The 24,555-nt window shown below is 46.4% G+C and overlaps 1 protein-coding gene across 1 annotated transcript in view; it reads left to right on the forward strand.

The window, feature by feature from the left end:
* The first annotated feature begins 452 nt into the window (after positions 1-452).
* The window catches only part of LOC144169576 (aquaporin-7-like), an 87,430-nt gene continuing 63,327 nt past the window's right edge, over positions 453-24,555 (forward strand). Inside the window, exon 1 of the mRNA XM_077698812.1 lies at positions 453-846. Coding sequence (XP_077554938.1) covers positions 739-846 — 108 coding nt within the window. The 5' untranslated portion in view covers positions 453-738. The remainder of the gene's footprint in view (positions 847-24,555) is intronic.

The raw sequence follows: 24,555 nt of genomic DNA on the forward strand, positions 1-24,555 counted from the left end.
TTCGTTTTTGCTTTTTTTATTTGCGTATTTTTCTTATTTCTTGCTTTTGTTTTTCAAAATTCGTTTCCACAAATTATCTCCATCTACGCTATTATAACGATCAAGGGTGTTACTTCCGCCAGTTACGCATTTCGGTGAGAATGCAGGGCTTCACATGGTCCTGGCTGTGGGGGCACTCGGCTGGAGAGAGATCGAGATAAAGCTTTAATCTGGTCCATGCCATTCAGGTCGCGCTTGTACCTGGTGGAATCCTCCACTCACCTGGCAAAGAATGCTACGCATTAAAAGTCAACTGCCCGCGCCGCACTTCGTTGCGCGCGGGCATGGCCTCTGGCTCTCTGGATGTCTCAGCTTTTCCCGCAGATGGCGCCACGCGTGGAAAACGAAACAGGAGCCTCTTCTAATATTCAACGCGGGAGGCGGCGCGCGTCCAATGGAGGCGCTAGCATGCACACGACGACGCGACGACCGGCGGCGGCGGCCTTCTTTCCTATCGTAAGGATCTCGTCGTCTGCTCTCGGTGATCGCGAAAAACACTTCTCAGTTTTGCCGGCGCTCGCCTTGCGGCCGAGTCGATGAGCGCTACTTGTTGGACCTTACGAGCAACGGTGTGTCGACTGCTGTGCGCGCGTGGGGTGTGTGTGTCTTGATTCCGTCTGCTGCGGTCGTTTCGTCCGTCCTAGTCGCTTCGTAGTATATTTAAATTGTAGGCGGGGGAAAAAAATCAAGAGGACAGACATGGCGAGTGCGGGGAACCCTCCGTTTCCTTTCTTGAGGAAATTTGTGACCAAGAATGAAGCCGTCCGAGAGTTCCTCGCCGAGTTCTTCGGTACCTTCATCCTCTATGTAAGTGACTGCTTTTTTTTTAAACAAATTTTGCTGCTTTTTTTTAGTTCTCCTGTCGACCACTTAAGATGTGGATTCTGGTATACGCAACAAATCAGTGTGCGGATGCAGAAATTGCGTGTCCGCTAAAAAAAAAAAAAAAATGCTTTATGGGCGTAAATGTCGACGTGAGAAACAGGCTGGTCGTTTTATTATTTCAGGAGTAACAGAAGTTTGTTGTCGAACACGCAAGGCTGACGATGTAATTCCATACTTAATTTGCGTACTTGCTGTTTCATGGCTCGCTGATCGATTTGTAAATTTTGTTTATGCCTTTGCATCTCCTCGCACTCAGAAGACAAATAACTGTTATCGCTGTATACCTCTCAACACATTTTTTTCCCCTAAAGAATTTATTTAGAACTGTTCCTTTGGGGTCTTCTCCCACAATTGTGTCTTCTCCCACCACGCAGTTTCTCCCAAAATTTTAGCGTACGAAGTATTCTTCGTTCTGGCAAATAAAGAAAGCGATATTTCGCACTCTCGTTTGCTGTTAGATACTTAAATGAGTGAAGCCCATAAATGTCCGCTTACTTTACCCAGCCCCCGGATTACAAATTTGGGTCCAGATAGGAATAAAATGTCCAGCTCTAGTTCTTCAGGATGGTGTAAGAAATAACATAAAAAACTAGAGAAAAAATGGGAAAGTACACGTGCGAGCACACACACCAGCCATTATACGCCAGCGCCGCTCGTGGTGGAATTTAATTCTAGAGATTGAGTATTGTATACGCCATCCTGAAGTTCGCTGCATTTACTATGGCGACCATAAATACGGCCGAATCAGTTTGCGCAGATATGAACCCTTTGTTCGAACATACTGAGGAGCTAAATATAATAGACGCTTGGACGCCCCAAGAGAAAAGAAAAAAGTAACGAAGCAGCTGCGATGGTAAAATAGATTGGAAGTGCCTATAGAAAGTGTGATTTATTTACTTGGATTTAGCCTAAAAAAACAAGTGTTTTTCTTCGTCTCAGGAGCGGATTAGTAGGCGCGTTTCTTAAATGGCAAAGCATTTTTGCTCCCTTTCTCTTTCCCCGAAAAAAAGCTTTCATTTCGCCTTTGGTTTTCGGACGGAACTACGGCTGTCCGCATCGAATGGCGAGAAATACTAAAAAGTTACCCGACGCCATAGCCACTAACGCTCACAAAAACTAAAAAAATAAATGACCGGTCTGCAAGGGGCGCACACAGCATCGTTACCGAGCGCCAAAATAATGGGGCGCGGCATGCGCGAAATCAACATAAAACGAAAATCCACGGTATATACGGCTCTGCAGACCTCGTGTTCCTGGCTTCATGCACAGCTGTTTTTTTATTGGTCAAACCTCCATTACTACTCCCGTTTTAGCCGAAATATTTTGTGATGTGTTACGACTGAGACATCGCAAAACATTCATATGTCATCTAACGGAATATCAAGTTGGTGTTAATTCTTTTATTCCGAGGAAACTTTGGGAGCCGCAAGGCCTCCGGCTTCTCCATCGAAATAAATTATTCTCGTAAGCACACGTGAAAAAAAAAATAAAAATAAGAGTCCAAGACTACGATAAAAATTGGCAGCGTATCTGCTCCTTTCGTTGCAAATGACGTCAAAAGACGATAGTCTTTACCGGCTTTTGCGAAGTAAATGCCTCCCTTCGCTTTACCGCTCACCTCTCATGTTGTTCCTCTTGCGTCGCGCTCCTCCCAAGGTAAAGACGCCAAATGTTTGCTTAAATCATTTTAAATTTTGCGCGTTCTACTGCTCCAAACCGGGTGTCTCGATGCGAACGCTGCCGTACGGCGAAGACGCGCGTTAATCGAGGCGCCCTACCTCAACGTTTATAGAACCGCGTTTCCCTACTCCACGTGCGTTGCAAGCAGAACGTGGAAACTATCTAGTGGAACCTTTCGTAACTGTTGCCGGTTGATTTCTTAAAATGGCGCCAGAAGCTATAGTGGCGCGGGCGACAGCAGGCGACGGCGGAGTGAATTCTTTTTCTGAAGTTGATGAAGTATTTAATTTCGCAAAAGTCAAGCATGTTTGAATTTTTATAAAAGAACACTGCAAATATCACTTCTGTATTGATTTGTTGTCTCATATTTCCGTAATGTCTTGTTCTTCTTCAACAATGTTGACAATTATGAACATTACACCGGACCAAGAAGGGTAGATTTAGCTGTGACTATATAAGACTATTGCGCAGGCATTCTTTTGCTTTGGCCGGGTGGCTGAATCGAGTCACAGACAGACAGACGGACAGCATACAGACATACAGACAGACCAAAATTTCTGGGTTTAAGTAGCCCAAGAAAGACTATCGTCTTTAAAAATGTGTTCGAGAGTTAAGTTAGTGTCCACGAGTCCATGTCATGGGGCCGCGACGAGTTTCTTTCCTATAGCAAGAATGCTTAAAAGGTTCCGTCAGTAAAATTGAAAAGCAATTTTACTGTGCTGGCTAATGTAACCGTAGTGATCAAGTAGGTGGCAGAGTATGCCGCAGCTTTCCGCAAAGTAAATTTGCTGAAATTATATGTGACTGCAAAGAGCTCTGTTTACGAGGAACACATGGCACCTGATGCACCACTTGTAATCGGCCGGATGACGGCTCTTCACACTGGTATGTACCAACATCAGCATGGTACATGAGTATGCACCGACAAGCCCGCATGAATACACTTTTTCAGCGCATTGGCGTGTGCGCCATAAACGTTCGTAGATCCGAGACATCTTATCTTCGTTTACCAAAAACCTGAAACAACTAATTGCATTTTAAACGAAGTGAATATTAACCGAAGATCTCTAGTGAAGATATCCACGGGTATTTACTGAAGATCTCTAGGCCCCTCAGAAAATCTCGAAAGCCGCCTCCTCCTCCTCCTCCTCCTCCTTCTTCTTCTTCTTCTTCTTCTTCTTCTTCTCTTCCTCCTCATCATCATCACCATCATCATCATCATCACCGTCGTCGGTACCAGTACAAGTTGGCCACATCATGGCTCGAGCTGCCATGTCTCGGTTCACTCTTCTGCGATGGCGAAGAAATAGTTTCTTTCCAAGAAACGTTTTTTAGCGCTCTTTGTATATACGATTATGCAAGCAGCGCACAATGGGATGGTCCTCCGCAGCGCAAGCGTGGAAGACCGCGCCCTGCATCATTCTGTCTCGCGGTTCAGGAAAAAGAATAATAATAGCTAACCTTTGCAGCCGCGGAAAGATGAAAAGATGCGCTGTAGACGTCGGCTGTTCCAACTTCCCGCATCACGGGTGGCGCCAGGCCAAGCGGGGCTTCTCATTCTCTGAGTCAGTGTTTCCTCTAAAAACGCCCGCGACCTAAATCCAGGACACTGTGATGAAAGCGAACTTGGTAAGTATGCCAGGAAATAGAGAGGACTATGAACAGTCATTCGGTTACAACGCATAGGGGGGCACCGCAGCAGTCCGGATAATCCCATGTTTGTATACGTTCGTATGAGCGCACACTTGTGACGGACACCAAGTCAGTGCAAACGAGGAGCATACCACTCGCAGAAAGGCTATACAAAGAAAAGGCTTGCAGGCATGATATGCAACATCGACTACCCTCTATAAGAATTGCTTGCATAGGGAAACCCAGCTTATCGTATGAATAAAGCGAGTACTGGAGCATCCCTGACAGAGGACATCCTTTAAAAGTGAAGAGCATGTATATATCTCCAGCAAAGGAATACCGCGGTTGCAAGGCGAACAGGCGGGAGGTACCTGGGCCCCATTTTTGAACCCGCACGCCATTTGCAACACGTGGAACGCCGGCTCGATGCCCGGCATGCGGCTCTTCGCCTGGGAATGGCCTAGGACTCGAGCAGGAATGATACAGGCACTGTTACGGTAGCGGAAGCCGGTGTGCATCGTCGGGTTGCAGAGGTGAACGGGATCCGAGCCGGAACCGGTAGAGGAGACGGAGCTCGTAACGATGACGACGTTTATTCACATGGAGAAGGGATCAGAGCAGGGGTTTGCTACTTGGCGGTTGAGTGCGGGCGACGACGACTTCTTTATTAAAATTACTTGCGGCATCCCATCGATGCTGAACAGATTGGCAAGACTTATGCACCAACAAGGCTGTCTGTCCAGGTGCATTTGCAAGTTTCACCCGATTTTGGGGGGTGGGTAAGTGATTTTAGATTCCATCTGGGTTGTATAGTTGGGACTCCTATATACATGAGCCTCTAGTCTCCTGTAGAAGTACGGCGAGTGGGCAATTGAAAGTATCGGTGAGGTGAGTAGCGGTCCATTTTGAGTGAAACTACGACAATTCCACTGCAGTATCAGGCGGCTTGGGGACTTCGAGTGGGGCATCAGTTGAGACGGATTATTTTTACCCGTGGCTGTTTACGCAATCCTCCCACGGTTTCTGCATCCGTCCAGGAACAACCTGACCCACAACACACATGCGAACTGGACCGGCAGCAAAAATACCGTCGAATAGAGAACCTCAGCCGGCGCCTCACCACCTGGTTTTCTTGCTCCTCTGCAGTCCGTGCAGAGGAGCAAGAAAACCCGGTACAGGAGAAGTTTTCGCCAATAAAGTCTACGCTGACTCGGCCCAAACTTCGGACGTCAGCTCCAAATGGAAAACGCCCAGGGGCCTGTTGGCCTCCTCCTTCTAATAAAGTCACCCATTCCATTCCATTTCTCGGGCCACTTAAGTCTTCTTACGTTTTTGAAAGGCGAAAAGCCTGGCGTACCGTTGCGACGGGTACGTATTGTATACACGTCCACACGTCGACAAAGCAACCACGCTATTTTACCATCCTTAATTCACTTTAATCTCAATTAATCTCAGTCCATCTTAACCTCACTTTAGTAATCATTACTATAAATCACTAATTAATTATAATTACACCCTCATTCGTTTTAACCTCCTTATACCCCTATCAATCACTAAACCAATCATTAATTAACTTTGGTAATCATCTCTTATACAGAGCTGGTGTGCTCTGGTTACTTCTGGTCTTCCTTGATTCGCTTGGGTATTTGCATAATTCCATTTTAAAAAAGACATGTAAGGCATTCGCCTTAAAACGTTCCGGCTTTTAATGCCGCGATATCTCTCCACATTCAACGGGGTTACCACGTCCCGTGGGTGCAGTCCAAGACGCCCCGCACCACGCGAACGATGACATTATTTGAGCCCCTATATATAGTTGTAGCACAATTGCTTGTGTAAACCACGGCCTTGATTCTCACCTGCCCCGTTTCTTCTCCAGCCTATTTACTGCAAAACTCTGGCATGATCCACAATGTGTTCATTTAAAAAAAAAAATAGCTACAGCGCGAATAGAAACAACGACACAGAAACAAGGACGCAGCGCTTGTCCAGTCGTCTTTCTGTGTCCTTGTTTCTATTCGCTCTGTAGCTATTTTTTAACATGATCCGCAATTCTCCGATTTCAGTGAATTCGAAGCTCTTACTCGGTTCGCCCCACGGCGTACGTCTCTCACATGGAACGTCTGGCCTCAACAATATTCTGGCCACGGAAAATCCAAATCCATGAATCGATCCGCGGCCTCTATAGGAAGATGAGGGTGCAGGTATTGAGCTTTTTGGTTGGAATAGAGTGCGGTTTGCCCTACTTCTTTATCAGGAAAGTAGGTGAAGGGGGGGGGGGGAGCAGCAAGAAACACGTACAGAGTTCCATCACTGACGCGTATGCACCTGATACCGCATACTTGAAATATGCCTGCGGCGAAGATAAAATAAGGAATGTGCTACTGGGATGCTGTCTTTCAACGAACTGAAATAAAAGCGACGTAATACGAGGACAGCTGCCAATGCGTTTACGTAGGCATTCTCTTTGCGCATCAGCGAAACACAACCAGCAGACTGCTAACTGACTGCTGACTTAAGCGGCGCAAGAAGAGAGTGCAGGCGTCAAAGGAGCTAGGAATCCTGAACAAAAAAAAAAAAATGTGTGAGCGGTGGGCTTATTTTAAAAATGTAACAGATAACGCCACAGAGTCGTGTGTTTGTAGAATTTCTGCATTTTTAAAGGCTGCATGCGAGTGTCCAGCGAGCAACATTCTCGCGCTCGCAAAAATGACCGATCATCGTATTTTTCCGTAAGCTGCTCGCTCAAGAATTTATTACTTAACGTGGCCCCAGGATACAAACGCAAAAGGTGTACAGCATGAAAGGCGCATGAAAATCAGCAGGGATGCCTTTTTAATAAGTTATCATTTGCGCTGCACTGAGCTCTTTTATTTATTTTGTGTAGACGTACTGCCAATTCCTCGTGGTGTCGTCGCAGGGGGGGCATATGTGTAATGCATGTGAGTTTGGAACAATGTGGTGTATTCACAAGCATAGGCGTGCGCAGCGTTCTCGATTAGGGGGGCGAGACTCACCTCACAGGGGGGCAAAATCTTACCGCAGCGCCCTCCCCCCCCCCCCCCCCCCCCCCCCCCCCCCCCTCTTCCTCCTTCCTTGGCAACCCCGAACTCTTCCCACTGAAGACCCCACGGTCAGAACCAGTGCAAAGACGAGCGAGAAATGGTTGTAAAATCTTTATTTCAGTGAGATGGAAGCGTAACACATACAAAACATTTCTGAGCAGAAGTTTTTTCTTTCATGTGTAACATCCACAAGGAGAGCAAGTCCCAGCGCGTATGCGGCATCAATCTCACAACGTGCTTCCGAAAGAACTTCCATTCTCCCTAAAGTGCAGAAGCATACGACACATCTGTCTTGTAATACGAAAAAAAAACATTATTTAAAAATGCCTCTTAGTAAGGTGGCTGACCGGATTAGTTGGTTGTTCATACTGATGACAGACAGCGCGAGACGGGCCACGGGGACGAAGAGCAGACACACAGGACAAACGCCGATTCCAACTGATTATTTATTACAAAAGCCTTATATGTGCAAGATACAAAAAAAAAGCATAAAACCGAACAGTGGAAAGGTTGTCTCAAAGTGACCCCGCTATTACATACACTGTAGTTGACTAACAAGGTCAGCGCTGAACCGCACCTTCACACCGGGAAAATTGTCATATAAAACCTACACAACATTGACACAAAGCGTACACAACATTGACACAAACACGAGACAGGTTCAATTTTGAGAAACGGTATGGGGCAAATTTGGCGCCCCCTATAATGACTAGAGCCCCCCCCCCCCCCTTTCTGTGCGCACACCTGTGTTCACAAGTACACATGATAGGCACTATTGGACACATGGATATCCAAGCTGGAGCAACAAAACAAGTAAAAGACCATTACAATTCACAATATAAATTAAAAGCGTGCAAGTCGCTATAAACCATGTTAGAGCATTTATTCTATTACTATCTAGTACGAACATTCTCAGCGAATTACACTTTCAAAGTGGGCAAATATTTGGTTTCGTCGCGATATCGCTATTGTTAAATATGGTAAGTTATAGCTTCATTGTTTAAATTTGCTTTCAGCCAGACTCAACACTCTTTCAAACGTGTGGTAGCTGTTATAGAATTACCGAAACTATTCTAGTCCCTCATTGCTTGGGCGAAAAAAAAGCGTATTTAAAACAGTAAACGCTAAATGAGTCTTCAAATGGCCTTTGGGGGCGTAGTCTGTTTAACCTCGTTTGATCAACGCATACGTAATTTGATGCCTCTCCGCAGTCCCCGATCTGCGCGGCTGATACCGGCGGTTTTCTGGACAGCTGCGCGCAGCCGACCGCTCGCGGTGCGCGAGGCGAAGCCGATACCCGAGCTAGAGTGCCGAGAGAAGCTGCGCTTCGCCATCTGTTTCGCGGTCAGCGACACATCGCCTGCACGCAAACAGTTGCAGACGCTCAGCATTGTGAGTAAAATGTTGTATGAAGGATGTGCAGCATTCCTAACCGATCCACTTACGTAATTCCTGGGGGAATGATTCCCCTTGGTTAAAAAGGAATTGCCGTAGAGCGACTGAGCGAAAATTGCGCAAAGAATGTTGGCAACACTCGGGATTGAATGTGAAGTTGAAGTTCGAATTGGTGTTTTATGCGGCGAATAATCCCGTAGCCACATGGGGTTGATTTCGAAACCGGTCGTTTGACGAATGCAGCCGAAATGCGATAACGCCGCCCATTCACAATACTTATGCGGGCTTGAAAGGTCAAATGAAAGTGCAGCGGGCCACTTGTTACGACTCACAGATAAGGCGTATTTAGCTTGGGTAAAATTTGTGAAACTCCGATTTAAAAAAAAAGAACAAAAAAAAACAAGCATATGCAGTAGCCGACCGACTTTCCGGACCTGGAGGGGAAAAAAAAAAAAAAATAGCCCGCATAAAAGCGCAGTCCGAAAAATCCGCGACTCTCAAAAACCGAACTTTATTTCATTTAAAGAGGACTGAAGAAGTCGCGAATCGTTTTTTGCCTTAAATTCCTCCTTCGTGTGGGAACGTCTGCTTGCACATCTGTAAGCGTCGCGTTTTCTTCGCGAGAATTGGCAACAACGCAAAAACGTAGGTAACGTACTGCGTTGACGTTTGAAGGTGGTTGGGAGGGCCTTTGTCCAAGTCAGAGTCACTTTCCAGCAGCGCGGTCACTTGGCGCACGATCTCGTCGTGCGTAACCTCCGCGCACAACACAAGACTACATGCAAAATTATGGTCTCAAATTCGTTACCCCAGCGGAAGTCAAGCCAATCCCCATCCAATCCTTAGCTAGCCAGGTGGCTTAGGATTCAAAATGGCGTCGTCCTGGAGTCGCACCGTGGCTACAGTGTACTAGAAGAGAGAGGTGTGTCGTTCGAGGCCGGTTAGGGGGTCCCTTTTGCGATGAAAATTTCTGCTGAGGAACTCCTGTTGTAAGCAGCGCCCCTGGCGGCCGCTGCTAACCAGATGGCTTCACAAGTTTTTTTTTTTTGTAAAATTAATCCCTATTTATTGCCCTAAATAAACAAATTTCTTTATTTTATGATATAAAGTTTTATAAAACATGTGAAATAACTGTTTAGTTTGATTTAAGAACTTATAGGTGGCGCTGGCTGCAACAGGAGTTCTCTGTAGAACTATAGTACCTAGAATATACCACTATATTCTAGGCACTATAGTAGAACGCCTGCGCTCATGGAGGGCCTGCGCTCCATACAATTTTTTTATCGCGAAAGGGACCCGCGCTTGCCATGGGTTTTCCCCCCGCACGACGCACCACTACCTTCTGATACACTGTACCGTGGCTCCGTCGCGGAAAAATATGTCCGGAAAATCAAACCTTTGGCTTTATTTTGTCTGAAATATTCGTTGTCCATATACAGTACTCCTATGAGGCAACTGGCAGTTCCTCGGGAAAGTCCATAATATCCGGCAAGTCCAAATTTTTGGAGTAAAAAAAAAAAAAACGGTCGGGTACTGTAGTCATTCCTCCCTGCTGATTCTCACCAAATATCGCTATGGTAGCCCTTCGCTACTATAAAACCACACGCGGTCTCGGCTAAGTTTTTACGGTGGTATGCACATGCCAAGCCATTGTTTCACAATAGCTTTTGCATGTATCCAAGCTCACAAGCACGGCGTTGCTCGCCGCACTTGACATTTGCCAAGGTTGGTGCAAACACACATCAGCCTTCTTTCGTTTTTTTCTTTTTGTGACGTCGTTTCAGGAACAATGCACCGTCACCGCGCTACGCTGTCAATTGAACTGATTGATTGCACGAGTTTTCAGCCAAGCTGTGATTGCGAGACTCGTTGTCGAGGGCGGAAATTGGGAACTGCTTCTGCACATTTGCGCAAACTGCAGATATTCGGCTGAAGAACGGGGCGGGAAATGACGGCAGCAAGAGCAGAATCCCCACGCAGCGAAGGCACGCTGGCAGCGTTGAAAACGGAAGGCGTATCTAAAAGTTAAATTCGGTTTCCGTTCGCGTGTTTTTACTGAGGTCGAGTAGGCTAATATTTTCGAGGATAAAGTTTGGGGTACTATTTATATAGTCAAACGTCTATCTATCTATCTATCTATCTATCTATCTATCTATATATATATATATATATATATATATATATATATATATATATATATATATATATATATATATATATATATATATATATATATATATATATATATATATATATATATATATATATATATATATATTTATATATATATATATATATATATATATATATATATATATATATATATATATATATATATATATATATATATATATATATATAGATAGATAGATAGATAGATAGATAGATATGTGTGTGTGTGTGTGTATAGCCAGACGCTTCCTATTTATATAGTTAATTATAGTTTGGAGTACTATGTATATATAGTTAAACTATTTATAGTTCAACGTTATTTAGATAGTTAAAATTTATATAGTTCAAACTACGTGCACTCTTCTCAAGCGAAGCGTAATGCAAGTCAGCGCTGTGTTCGTGTTTTTTCGTGCGTCCTTGTCCCCTTTGCGCTGTGAAGAAGGAACGTAAACCACCTTAAATGCCACCATCACTTCAGTGTTCGGTATGTAGTCGCAACACAAAAGATTTGTAGCTCTGCTCAGTGACTTGCGGCACTCAATTTTTTCACATAAGCCAAAATAACCCACAGCTGAGCTGAAACCGCAACACTCCTTTTGTGTGATTTTCTGCCCCTGTTTCATGACCAGAATAATAATAATAGAAAAGCTAAACTTACGTCGCTGCTCTTTCAACGACAGCCTTTTTTTTTTTAATTTGACAAGCTTTGAAGCCGAGAAACGCTCAGGATATCGAGCCGTTCGGGGGAACCTCTTCACAAGCCTTCATCTAATCAGGCTCATACCAGCTGCGTCCGATACAGCGCGCAATATATTATCTCTCTCAATGTGTCAAGGTGCGTCACTTAGTGCCGTAAGTGGCTACATACACGGGTTTGGGTAGGCAGCAGGAGCTTTTATCCCTGCCGCTCGGCCCTCGTAATGGGTAGTGATTTACAATCGAATGAGGCGCCCGCGCATGCGCAGTGTCGCGCATGCCCTTCCACACAAGTGACCGAACACACGCAGGCAATAGCAACTATATATGAGACGTAGGTGATTACGTGCATGGAGGAGCGAAAGCGACAAGTTCCCGACGTCGTCGCGGTCTACTCTCCAGAAACTGATAAGGATCGAACGGGAAATCGTCGCGGCGATGTCCTCAACGCCGCAGGCTCCGCCCAAGGTCGAGAGACGCGACCTCTTCTATAGCTTACGCTACTCGTACGCCCTGACACAATGTCCTTTGTTAACGAGCTTGTGAAAGATGGGGGAAAACTGCCTGCATTTCGTTTTCTGCGCGTCAAGAAGAAATTAGCGACGTTTCTCTCGGGTTCTTCTTTTTTTTTTTCACGGCTGCAAGACACTTTTCTGTACGCTGGCTTCGTGTACCCCCTGTTCGGTCGACCGTGGTGTTCGTTAAAAAAATCACGCGAGTACTCATCTGCCTTCCCAGAGTTACTTTCGCGTACCGTATACCTTTGGTGGTGCACAAAGCTCAAGGTAGATTTGGTGGTGCGTGTCTTTGTAGTAGAGATTGTGGAATTGCTCTGCCTTCGCAGCCGCTGCCCTTCGACTGCGGAAGCGCTTATACCAGCGCTTGCGGTGTCGAGGGTGCCTACGTTGCGTAATACGAAATCTTGGTGTTTTAGTACCGCAGCGTATGTCCACATGTATGATAAGAGGGGAAGTTGCGCAGCGTCCACAATACGAAGAGAACGCAGAGAAAGCGCTCGCAACAATCGCATCGGCTGCTCAGGCAGTAGCCGGCATATCTGAAGTGGCAGATTTTTTGTTTGTTTGTTCCGGTGAGTGCACGTTGCCGTCATTCTCTAGATTAGGCCGGGTAAAATACACAAAAGAGTTATAAAACTACGCAATTTTGGCATACGCGCATGCGCGCGCAGAAAAAAACAACAACAAAAAAATAAGAATGCACAAGAAGTGTTGAAGTCTCACATACCTTCCGGAACGTGTAACGTGTTCGACTGTAAGCGACAAAATATACCGCTATACGGTGGGCCTCCAATCCATGACGCCGAAAGAAGCATGCTAGCTGCGCGCACGAAAACACACTCGCGCGTAGATGTCTGCCAATTAAAACCGCAAATCGGTCTTCCGTTACAACAGAAAAAAGGTCAATGTCGTGCAGGCAAAGACCCGGTGGTACGCGACGTCACACGTTTCAGCCGCGCCTTTAGTTGCATAAGCGCGCGCGCGCAAGTGAGAAGTGAGAGATAATAAAGGAAGCTATAGGAATTTCATGAATGCATTCACGAACGATTGCTCTAAGCAATATTATGTGTATATGGGAGGGTACACCCCCAAGACATACGGTGACCGACCGGCAAATGAATTCCCCTTTTGTGCATCTTTAGGTAAAAGTACCAATAAATAAGTATTTTCGAACGAAGGTCTGTCGTATCTGCTGACTATGGGGCTCGGGGTTTAATAAGAATTCTCTCAAACCCAGGCAATATATATGTGCCTTTGTGGACGCCTACAGAAAAGGAGCATGGAATTTCGTCACTGCTGCGTGTCACCTCGGGGAGTTCTCGTCGACCGTGGTGTATATATATATGATTTGCTAAGCTGGCCACGTGGAATCTCCGCCCGATTACAAGAGGCATCTGCAAGAGGCAGCCTTGAACAATGACCACTTGAAAAGGGGCAAAGTGGTCGGGGGAACTGGGCGCCGTATCGCACGTGGTCTACGCCAGCCGGCTAAGATTACGCCGTCTTCGCGTCTGCGTTACGCTGATATAGTCCACTGCTGTCGAGCAGACGTCAAAATGCGATGCAGGGGGTTCTTCTTTGTGGTTCTTGTTAAAACCGTGGCGAGCCTCGCGAAGAGGAAAAAATGGTTGCGCCATACCTCAGTTAAGCCTGGACATGCGAAGCGAAAGTTTGGCTTAGCCTGGTTAAGCCTTGGTCTCGCTTCAGGAGCTTTTATATATAAAAAAAATAAGTGAAATCCAGCTGAACAGAATTTGGGAAACAAGCGAACATTTTCTTAGCGGTCCTACATCCAACGCTGTCAAAACTAACTTCTCCTATAGCTGACATGTAGAGCACATCATATAATGGATTTAATGCGTTGCATTTAGGCCCAGTTGCAATTTTTGCTTGTTTCTGCAATTTTATTCAGGTGGATTTGACTCATTTCGAAGAAAAGCTCCTCACTTGTTTAACCTTTGAGTTCGCTGTAATTATTATACTATTCATCCCAAGCCTGCCTTTGTCTACGGTTGTGGTCACTCTTCCAGCGTTTTCCGAGCCAAACGGCTCTTTCTTCGTCAGTCTCCGACGCTAGCTTCGCGCGCTTGACATTCCCCCAGTGAAGCAGCTCGCCCGGCGATATCCGAGGGGGGGGGGGTCAGACGCCGCTTGCCAATGACGGGTCAAAGCCTCCAGCTCCCGAGCAACGCTCACAGAACAGAAGACGGCCCGGCACTGCTCCCATCCATGGCCAAGCTGGGGACGCTATGGTCCCTAAAACGCTTCAAAATTATTATATCGCCTTCACCTGGAGAGCCACCTTGGTTAGAAGACGAACTAGTGACGTCAGGCTCAGTGGCAGTACATCTCAACTGCAGGCACACCTCAGCCTAGGCAATTAAAGAGATCATTGCAATGCTATATTCAATGCGTATAAATATTCTAGAATCACAACAGGAATAGCGCAAAAACCTAACAAGAGTTCCTGTCGTACGACAAAAAAAAAAACTGTTGTGACAACAGAAGTCCTGTTGTTGCGACGAAGTCGTCTGTTATTACGACACACATTTCTGTCGTAACGACAAAGTCAATTTTCTCAACTATAGAAACACTCGTGTAGTCACAACAGGACTGCCATTTACGCTACTCTGCACAATGGGCAAAAACATTCAAACCATGTGAAACTACTGATGACACATCTAGATCACGACAAGACAGGAATTCGGCGCGACTGAACATCAGAATCAGGATAGGAGTACGACACACGACAGAACGCCAGAATCACGCGTCACGACAAGAACACGGCAAGACGACAGTACGACACGCGAAAATACGACAAACTACACAAATTTTTCTTGTCGTCTTTTCCGACTGGTTAATGTTGACAATTTACCTGTCATCTGTCCTTACATTGAGTTGTCTCTGAATTAGCAATGACTCGCATTTATATATGCGCCCGTCATGAAATTTTCGAAGCGAATTTATAGCGCTCGTAAATTTAATGTACAGTCATGGACATGTAAAACGCAAACACGAAAATATAAACCTGAAAATGTGTCTTTCCAAATATACCACTAGCGAGCCATTATTTTATCTCCACTATCCGTTTTCTTTGATTTTGAGCGTTATGATTCATATTTTCGCGTTCTGATTTCATCTGTCCATGACTGTACAGTTGTGCGCGCTGTGCCCAGTGACAGTCATATAGTTTCCCCTCTACTGATTTCTTTTTATCATGCGGAAGACCTACTTTTTCGAACAATTGTTATGTCATAATGAAGTCCAAGATGCGGAACAATAATTCGTCATGGATCCTATAAATTCACTCCATTAGAACTAGAAATGCGAGAATATGGTTCGGAAAAAATATGGGGGTTCGTCTGGTGGGGAAAAAATACGAAGGAAGCTCTCACTAATGCGTAAGACTTGAAGGTAGCGAGGCTGTATACGCAACCTTCACGACCATCACGAAGCTTTAGGTCCTCTATTGCAGCCGATTTGCTTCTTCTTCGCTGCTACAACGGCCTTTACTCCATTATTGTTGCTATACAAGAGACTTCCATTCTTTTGTAAGCGATAATCATTGGGCATACCCTTGGAGGGGCGTACGCTATGACGCGTCTTTCTTGTTCCGAGCGAATGTTGCCACGATTACGGTGACCGCTGGAGTTTTATTATTTTTTTTTTCCAATCTTGGCTAATCTCCCTAAGTGGGTATGCTTAACTTGAAGAACGTGCGCTGGGGACGTTGGGCGGTCGCCGCGAGGCCCGCGCTCACGCGCGCGTGCTGGGCAATTTCTTGGTATTTTTAACTGCGGACACAAAAAATTACGATTTGCTAAATAGCTTCGCTGTTGAAACTGCCGAGGTTGAAGGTGGGGAAACAAAGTTTGTGGAGCGATCGCTCGGTTTTCCTGTGAAGAGTGCGCAGTGACCGCGCACAGCACTGCACATGCAAGACAAAACACATCTTTTCGGCGAAGACGGCGCTGTAGGCGCGAACGCGCAGTGAACTTGTGTGGAGCTAGCGCTTCCTTGTATCATTTTCTGATGGAACGCGTCCTCCGTCTTTCCCCCAAAATCCATATCCGCACCCCCTTGAAACGAATTAGCGACTTAGACGCTTTCACTGCGCAACTGCACGAGGCGCTGGGTTGACCTTGGCTGAGCCTGAAGGTCAAATTTACGCTATGAGGAACGAGCCTTTTTCTGGTTTTGTACATGGAGTATCGGAGCTTTCGCTTCAAAAAGAAAATGTCTCGGGCCCATATATGCCTACATGCATACCAAGCTTAGTACCCGCTCCCTCTCACTTATTCCCCTTTTCTCTCTTTGCAGCCTTCGAAATGGTCTGGGTGAAAAAATAAACAAACTTAACGCACATCTTTCTCTGCCTGCTTCCCACTCTGCACAGGTACTATAGCTTGCAACCAAAACAAGAGGGAACAACGCAAAGACAACGCGCATAAAAACGCGGAGTCCCGGGATACAATGACTCGGCAAGAAAAAATCGAATAACAGTATATAAAAATGCAGGAAAGGCATGACAACGCATGCACCATGCAGCCGGGGAATGTTTGTGACGCGCTTGAGCGTTACACCTCGGACTAACGAATACCTGCTTGCTTCCCGCCGCTTCGCCTGCTTCTGCTGCCAAGCACGCACCGTTTGCACTTTTGCAGCCATCGCAGTCTCTCGGAATGCATTGTGCGGTCGCACAAACCATTTTACAGGTCATTATGGCCGCCGTCAGCCGGAATTCTCTAGCGGACGCCCGCACAACACTACACTGCACATGCATCATCCAACAGCAACTACAGAAGCGGCAAATCAAAACTGTATTGGCTGCTGCACAGCAAGGCACCCTTGGAAATGACCTGGCTAACGTAATCGCTCGAGAAATCATCCACCGATCCGACGCCGAGAGCAGCGCTGCCGAAATGTCTCTTGTGCGCAGGGCCCGGGACATAGTGTTCGTTCGCGAAGGTAATGATGGGTCATTTCGTAGAACGACTACAGGGGACAGACCTGCCACTGCTCACCGAACTCCTGGCTTGCCCGGTGGGTCAACTATCGGGCACGCTGGCGGGCAGCTTCGTTGCCAGACACGGCGGCGTGGGCTGGAGCCCAAATTATCCTTACGGGGTGTCGGGGAGGATGCTGGAAAAGAATTGTTCTTGCTGGTCGCGATATGAAAGCGCACGAGAAGGTCCTGCGTGCTTCTTGGCTGTCTGCAGTCTAAACGCAAATGCTCTGGCTTGTCATCTGGCAGTTTTATTTATTCCGGTAAGAGGGAGTATTTTATGAACTCGCTTTAGAAATAGTGTTTATGCAAGCATTTAGCGGGTATTTTTGCTGTCGATTATTTCGCTCATAAGGAGGGTTCTTTCGGGCATTTAGCGGAGCCATTTCATGTCATTCAGAACACCCCTGAAGGAGGACGCATTTCGGCATTCGGTGGAGCACTTTATTTCACCCAAAGCTCCGCCACGAATAAAAGTGTTGTCTAGTGTCTAGGAAACTATTTTGTGTTTATAAGAACCCCGGTGAGCAGGGCAGTATTGAGACTTGCAAATAACACGTAACATAACTTTACTAGAGACTTGCAAAGAACAAAAGAGATATCAATTTATCGTTCCAGTAGGGGCACGCCAGCTAGACAGTATAGAACACAAAATATTTGCGTTCAATAACAACTCAGCTTGTACTCAACCATATGAGCGGAACACAAATAAATACATTGATAGAGACTAAGTCACATCGAGGAATAAATCACACCAAACTCAAATCAAGCACCGATCGATGAAACACGCATGAAATATGGTAGAAAATATATGCAGCTACCAGCCGCGCGGTAACTCAGTGGTGTTGTACTACCGAGTCCAAGGATTCTTGTTCGATTGTGGCCATGGTGGGCGATCTACAGAGGTACCTAGTGATACATTCACTTTATTTTAACAGTAGGTATCACAAGCTCCTTAACTTTAGCGCATTAAAATTGGTGTTCGTTTCAAGCTGTTTATCGGGGGCATATATCAGGGTTTTTTAGCAAATGCTCTCCGAAATGTGGAGTTCATTTAGAATTAGATCCGAAATGATGACAGTAAAGGGCATTGATAGCTTCTCAGAAATGAAACATTTCATTTACGAAAAGCTGGTCATCGATTTTATTACACATTCATCGATTTTTTTACACACATTTTCACACGTGTTCGTCTGCATGCGCAACATGTCAGTCTTCATTCTAGGCCTGTCCGATCGTTGAACGTGTCGCACCAGGGAGAATGTTCTCTGGACAGCACAGCTTCCATTATCCAGGCGCAACAATACCAGTGTAGCATTTTCCAGCCTGGGGAAGCGGCCGGTAGAGTCATGCCAGTACTCGACGAGTTCGGCAGCTGTGTTTGTGGGTCTTGCTTCAGCGAGTACTGGTCGAGAACGGTGGACCATCAGCCCATGATAGCGCAAATCGCTGATTCTCCTGACACATGTTCGGGGTGTAAAAATAGGGTAAAATTGGGAAAACGAACAGCCCTATACAGTATAGAACACTGGATTACGAGGGGGAAAAAGGGGGGGGGGGGGGGGGGGGGGGGGGGGCTCGCGGCCTTCTTGCGATATGTGTCCAGTTTTGAGGGGGGGGGGGATGTTACAACAGGGACAGTTCCTCGGCCTATTGTCCAATTAAGACAACTGAAAATTGTTGTTCCTTCGCTAGTGAAAACTCGACAAACTTGCGCCAATTTGACGTCTGCTCTCAACACTATCAGCCATTTTGCGATGCCGTTAAGAATAAAAGTAATTTCTTACAGAGTCGCTTATAGTGTAGCTCCAATGAATGCCGAAGTTTTAGGGGCGAAGCCCCTTAGGGGCTCGGGCTGTCGGCGTCTAATTTCGTCGTCGTAACCGTCGTCTCATGTAGTCGCGGTACTAAAACACCGGGACACTCGTTTACGCCTCGCGCTAGAACGTAACGCGTTATAAAAAACACCGGGACACTCGTTTACGCATTGCGCTAGAACGCTTCGTGCTTCAAAAACGCGAGGCTTTTACAGCAAAGCTGCATACCTCTACTTCCCAACGGTTTCATTTCCGTTGGCAGAACGCCAGGGCGCCAAGAATACACGTACGTATACACTGCATTCTTCGCTCCTACCCAGGTTTCACGTTAGTGCAGATGGCCCGGGATATTTTTATTGATATTTACTTGTTTTTATGTTGTGTGTATTTTACTTTTTTTTCTCTGATTTTATCGGGTCGGGCCCCCTCCTAAACGAAATTATGGGTACACCACTGGTATACAAGCGTCGCCGGTGGAACCTGGAAAATTTAATCTCGAAATACTGCGATTTACAAGTACAGGGCTTCGCTGCCATGGGCTGGACCTACAGCCCAGGAACCCGTTGTGGTAGACTCCCAGTTGTTGCGTTTTCCCGGAAGTACGTTGTGAAAGCTCGGTCTTGCAGTAACTGACGCCTGTTCGGTATGCATGTTCGGGTAACGCGTTTTCCTGGATCGTACGTTTTATTCACGGTCACGCGGGAAACGTATCAACAATGTTCTGTTCCATTCTGGGGGGAGTAAAGCGCTAAAGTAGCGGGGAATGGTTCAGAAATGAAGTGGGCTGTCTGCCAAGCCGCCTAAAATGGTCGCCAGGGCGAGCGGTGCTTTACGGAGCTGATTTACAGCGCAAATGGCGAATGTCTTACATGAAGCTTTGCTGCTGACCGCCCACTGACCTCGAGTTTGATCACCGGCCTCGGCGTGTACGCATACTTTTGACCGAGGTCCAGAGAAAGCTCTCGGTGCGCGACATTTGAAGCGCGGTAACTGGCCCTCAGTGGTTTCTAAACTGGCGCTTATAAAATTTCAACGTCGCAAAACGCAAGAATGATTCAGAAGAGCAAACGGAAACTAGACAACAACTTGGTAGGTTGATTGGCAGATAGCAGATGCTTCTTGGCGCGAAAAAAAGATTGAACTTGCAATGCAGAATACACGATGTCTCGAAGCTAGCGTGCCTACAGTCCACACAAACACGGTGTAAGAGTTCTAAATTCTACTGGAGTAGGCTGTGGATGATTAAAGAAAAGACTGACTTCACGCAGAAAAAAAAAGCACTCGGTGAAGAGAAGACAAACTCCCCCTCCCTCACTCTCTCTCTTACGTTGAGAACGCCGCAATTTCCCTCGCGTCGTCCAGCTATCTTTTCAACTTATGCGTAAACAGTCCTCTACACGCGTGACCTGAGGCCCAAACGCAATTCCAAGGTGGCCCAGGGTCCATACCTTGAAAGTAGCATTCAAATGAAACTAAACGATAGCGTCTGAGCGGCAAGAAAACGTGGCCAGCACTATTAGTTTGTTGCAGGAGATGACCACAACCCGGAGGACTGTTTTGCACGTGAGGGACGTTTACACCAAGGGGTGTCATTTCCTTCACAGACTGGAGTCATGAGAGTCGCTGTCTGACTTCCTTTGGTGGCGTTAGCAAGCTGGCAGCAGTGCGACGACGCCCGCATTAAGCATGCAGGCTTAGCGCTAATCTGCTTTCCCACTGACGGCGTATACGGTGACCGTGTTCGGCTCAGGTGAGACCCGCCGTCTAGCGTTCGTTCTGTCTCTACGGGAGTTTCCCGGCCGCCCGTTTAGATAAACCAGCAAGTGGTGGCCGCGAGCATTGAAAGCCCGCGCCTTTATAATGCTGAAAAAAACACATGCTTATTAACTCTGAAGCGTTTCTTACAATGGGTGACACGGGGCAACGAGCAACATGGCCGCTGTAAGTGGTCTCAGAATGTCTTCAACTAATAAATACAGTGATCTGAGTTATATCATGAATCTTGCATACGTATGAGGTCGCCCGAGGAAGTAAGCTTTATTTTTAAGCTGACCACCAGCGAAGCACAAAGTACACAACGTATACTGTCATTAAGCCGCGCAAACGTATCCGAGCGTGGGCTCGCAAGCAAGCAATAGGCCTCAAGGTGGACTTCTGGGCTAGTTGATACTACATGATTGACGCGTAAAGCGTAAAAAATACACGAAGAACGAAGGGAGACAGCAGAGACAAGCGCTTGTCGCTGTTGTCTCCCTTCGTTCTTCGCGTAATCTTTGCGCTTTACTCGTCAGTCAGGCCTTAAGGGTCATCCAAGAGTACTTACATTATAACAAGCAATGCGAAGTTAATAGAATCACGTTTATGAGAAAGAAGAAGCATTCACGGGGTGGGGGGTTGAGATTGCATTAAAGCGCAGTGGCGCGTACTTTTAATTCAAAAGGAAAGGAATAACTTGGGGGTAAGCAGAAAATGCTACAGAATGAAAACAAGAGAAGGAGGGGACAAAACACATCGAAAAAAGCAGCTATTGTGCAGTTTTATTTATTGTAATGCTTAACGCTCCGAAGCTACACCCGGGCTTTGAGGCGCGCCTTAGCGGAGAGCTCCGGATTAGTTTTTGACCGCCTGGGGATCTTTAACGTGCGCGAAATCTCGACACATCGACGTTTTCGCTTTTCGCCTCCACCAGAAACACTTGTGCAGTAACTTTTCGTTTTATTCTAGTGTGGTCCTCATACCTGGCTTGATTTCAGCAAACAAGTCAGTTGAGTTTCTTTTTAGGCCTACACATAGAGTTTCATACAATAAAAATCATGCCCCCCTCCGTCTAACGACGACGATGGTTGAACGTGAAGTTCTCTCGTGAGGGTTTCCTTTGTTGTCGTCCGAGCTTCGACTTTGTGCGGCAGGCGGTTTTGATTTTCACTCGTTGAGCTTTGGCTTTGACTCGCACGCAGTTTGGACTTCTGACGCAGCGGCTTTGACTTTGGCCCGGGGCCATTTGATTTCGCGCGAGGAAAGCGTCGCGTTCAACCGTCGTCGTCGTCGTCGTCGTCGTCGTCGTCGTTATTAGACGGAGGGAGGATGCACAATTTTTCCGTCTAATTTTGCACGTCCATGCAACCCTCTCCAAATCCAAACTGCTTCGACATTGTTGAATTGACGCAATCGGATAGACGCCGACTCCTCAACACATAAGACCCAGGTTAGGTTTAGACCACAGGAAGCGTTTTTTTTTTCTTCCCCTTCACCCACGATAATCCTCATCGTCAGGGAAAGTTGGTTTTCCTGCACTTCGTTTTGGAGGCAAAATACGCCATCAGTGAGACATGAAGAGCTTCCCTTTATTATGAAACTCTGTGGGCCTACCACGTCTTCAGCATTGCATTTGTCTTCAGTGCGGCTCCCATCGTGTGCTTGATATACCAACTGGCCCAAGTTTTGAGTCTGTCTGTCTGTCTGTCTGTCTGTCTGTCTGTCTGTCTGTCTGTCTGTCTGCCTGTCTGTCTGTCTGTCTGTCTGTCGGTGCGTGCGCGCGCGCGTGTGTGCGTCACTAGCGTAAGCGATGGCGTACCCTCCACCATGTCCAGGAAGCTCTGAAGACGCATTGGCAACTTGTTGACTCCGCTTTCCGCGTGACGCCGATTAGCTGTCCATAGTATATAGAAGGCGAACCGCTGTTTTTCGTCAACTGTCTTCCACGTTCAACAATTTACTCGGGCTTCACTCACTCGGGCGTTCACAAAACGTTCCGGAGTCCCCCGACAATGCACCCCTGGAGTGCCGCAGACAGACAAAGAACAAAATCCCGTCCTTGAGACACAGCGGATGACAGAACACGCAATATCACGTGGAGCGGATGATCGCCGCCTAGAGGAAGAGTCGCACGCTGCAGCAGAATATGACCTTCATATGGTCGCGCGGTGGATTCGCTTCTCTTTTTAATCGCCGTCCTTCCGCGTATACCAAAATGTACGCTCCTCCGCCGGCGTCCTTGCACGGCGTTAATTGCCGGCGTGGGAGTCCCTAAACCAAGCTTGCCCTAAACGCGGCAGTTTGGCATTGTTTTAGCCGACCGCCAGCGTGTAGCCCGACGCGAATGTATCCACTCCAATCAGATAAAGGAATTGTCGGCGCCTGAATGGGAAGCAGCCAGCGACAGTATGGAGGCAAGCACGTAGAGACAGTTTGTTTCTGCATGATAATGAGGCCACGCCTGCGTTTGAATGGGGAACGCCAGAGGCGGATAGTTGAGCAAGTTCGTAACAGCATAAACTGGAGTAGCGGCGCCAATGGAGGGTGGTTTTAATGAGAATGAACTTGCACGCGAACACGCTCCCAAACGTTTGTAAAAAATCCCTCCATGTCGGATGTGAAGCATCTATTGTATTCTTCAAGTAAGCAGCGCTCGCCTTCTGGTAAAGTTAACCTGCCACTCTTGAAATCAAGAGAGTCTGCATGGTGTGGCTGTCTCTGTGCTTCATTTTCGCGAGCTTTTCGTTCACCTTTGCTCGTAAGGATCACATGGAAAGGAGGGAATGTGGATAGATTAAGTGAAGTAGAAAACTTTTTTTTTTTACCAATAAAGTCGCTGTGCCGCTTGGAAACAAGATTACGCTGCTTAAAGGCTGCTAACTTGAATCTCCGCTCAATGCTTTTGGTTTGGCATGGGAGAGTGGCTCGAATATAAATGAGAAAGAACACGAAGGGGCATGCACGTTTGCCAGCTCAGACGTTTTTTCCCCCCAAGTCCAACGCGAAACGAGCATCGTTTGCAAGCTACGCGTAGTAATACTTTACATGTCCAACATGATCTCAATAGGCTACTTGATTGGCGTCAAACTTGGGGAATGCAGGTAAACCTGCAAACATCTGTGTACATGGGCTTCACGAGAAAGGAAACACCTCATGTTTATTTTTACACTAATAATGGTACACCTCTTAACCAAACATTTGAGCACAAATATCTGGGTGTGTATCTTACCTCGGACCTGTCTTGGCGCCATCATGGAAATTATGTGTTTGCGAAAGCTTGTCGTGTTTTGGGCTTCCTACGTCGTAAACGTTTCCCAGTGAAGATTACAAAGAGTTGCTGTACAAGACCAATGTTCGTCCCATACTCGAGTTTGCTTCTATACCGTATGGGATCCACGTATAAAATCTGATATCGAGAAAGAGTGCAAAACTTGGCTACTCGCTTTGTTCTCGGACTGCTCAATTAAATTCAGTGTGTCCACTGCTAAGCGCAGCCTAGGGTGATATTCACTTCAGCATCGTAGGAAAGTACTCAGAGAGAGATAGATAAAACTTTATTTGTCATCTTTGCTGTGAGCGTATCCACCCGAGAGGGAGGTTCCGGGTGGGCGCTGAAAAGTACTCACACTAATTTTTTTAAAATATATTTCATAACAAAACAGGGATAGACAGAAGTTGTTATTTAATGAATCCAGACTATGTTTCGCTAAGGACAGATCACTCCTGCATAATAAAAGAAATACATTGTTGAACTGCATTGTTGAAACATGCTTTTTTCCCTAAAACTATTAGCGAATGGAATAAGTTACCCAATGATGTACCAATTACGTATAATGAATATTCTCATGTGCAATGTGTCTTCATTGAGCATGCCGGGTTTCGGCTTGTCATTATAT

The sequence above is a fragment of the Haemaphysalis longicornis genome, unplaced genomic scaffold, assembly GCF_048455015.1.
Source record: "Haemaphysalis longicornis isolate Haplotype H1 unplaced genomic scaffold, Haemaphysalis longicornis Haplotype H1 scaffold_2, whole genome shotgun sequence".
Taxonomy (NCBI): domain Eukaryota; kingdom Metazoa; phylum Arthropoda; class Arachnida; order Ixodida; family Ixodidae; genus Haemaphysalis; species Haemaphysalis longicornis.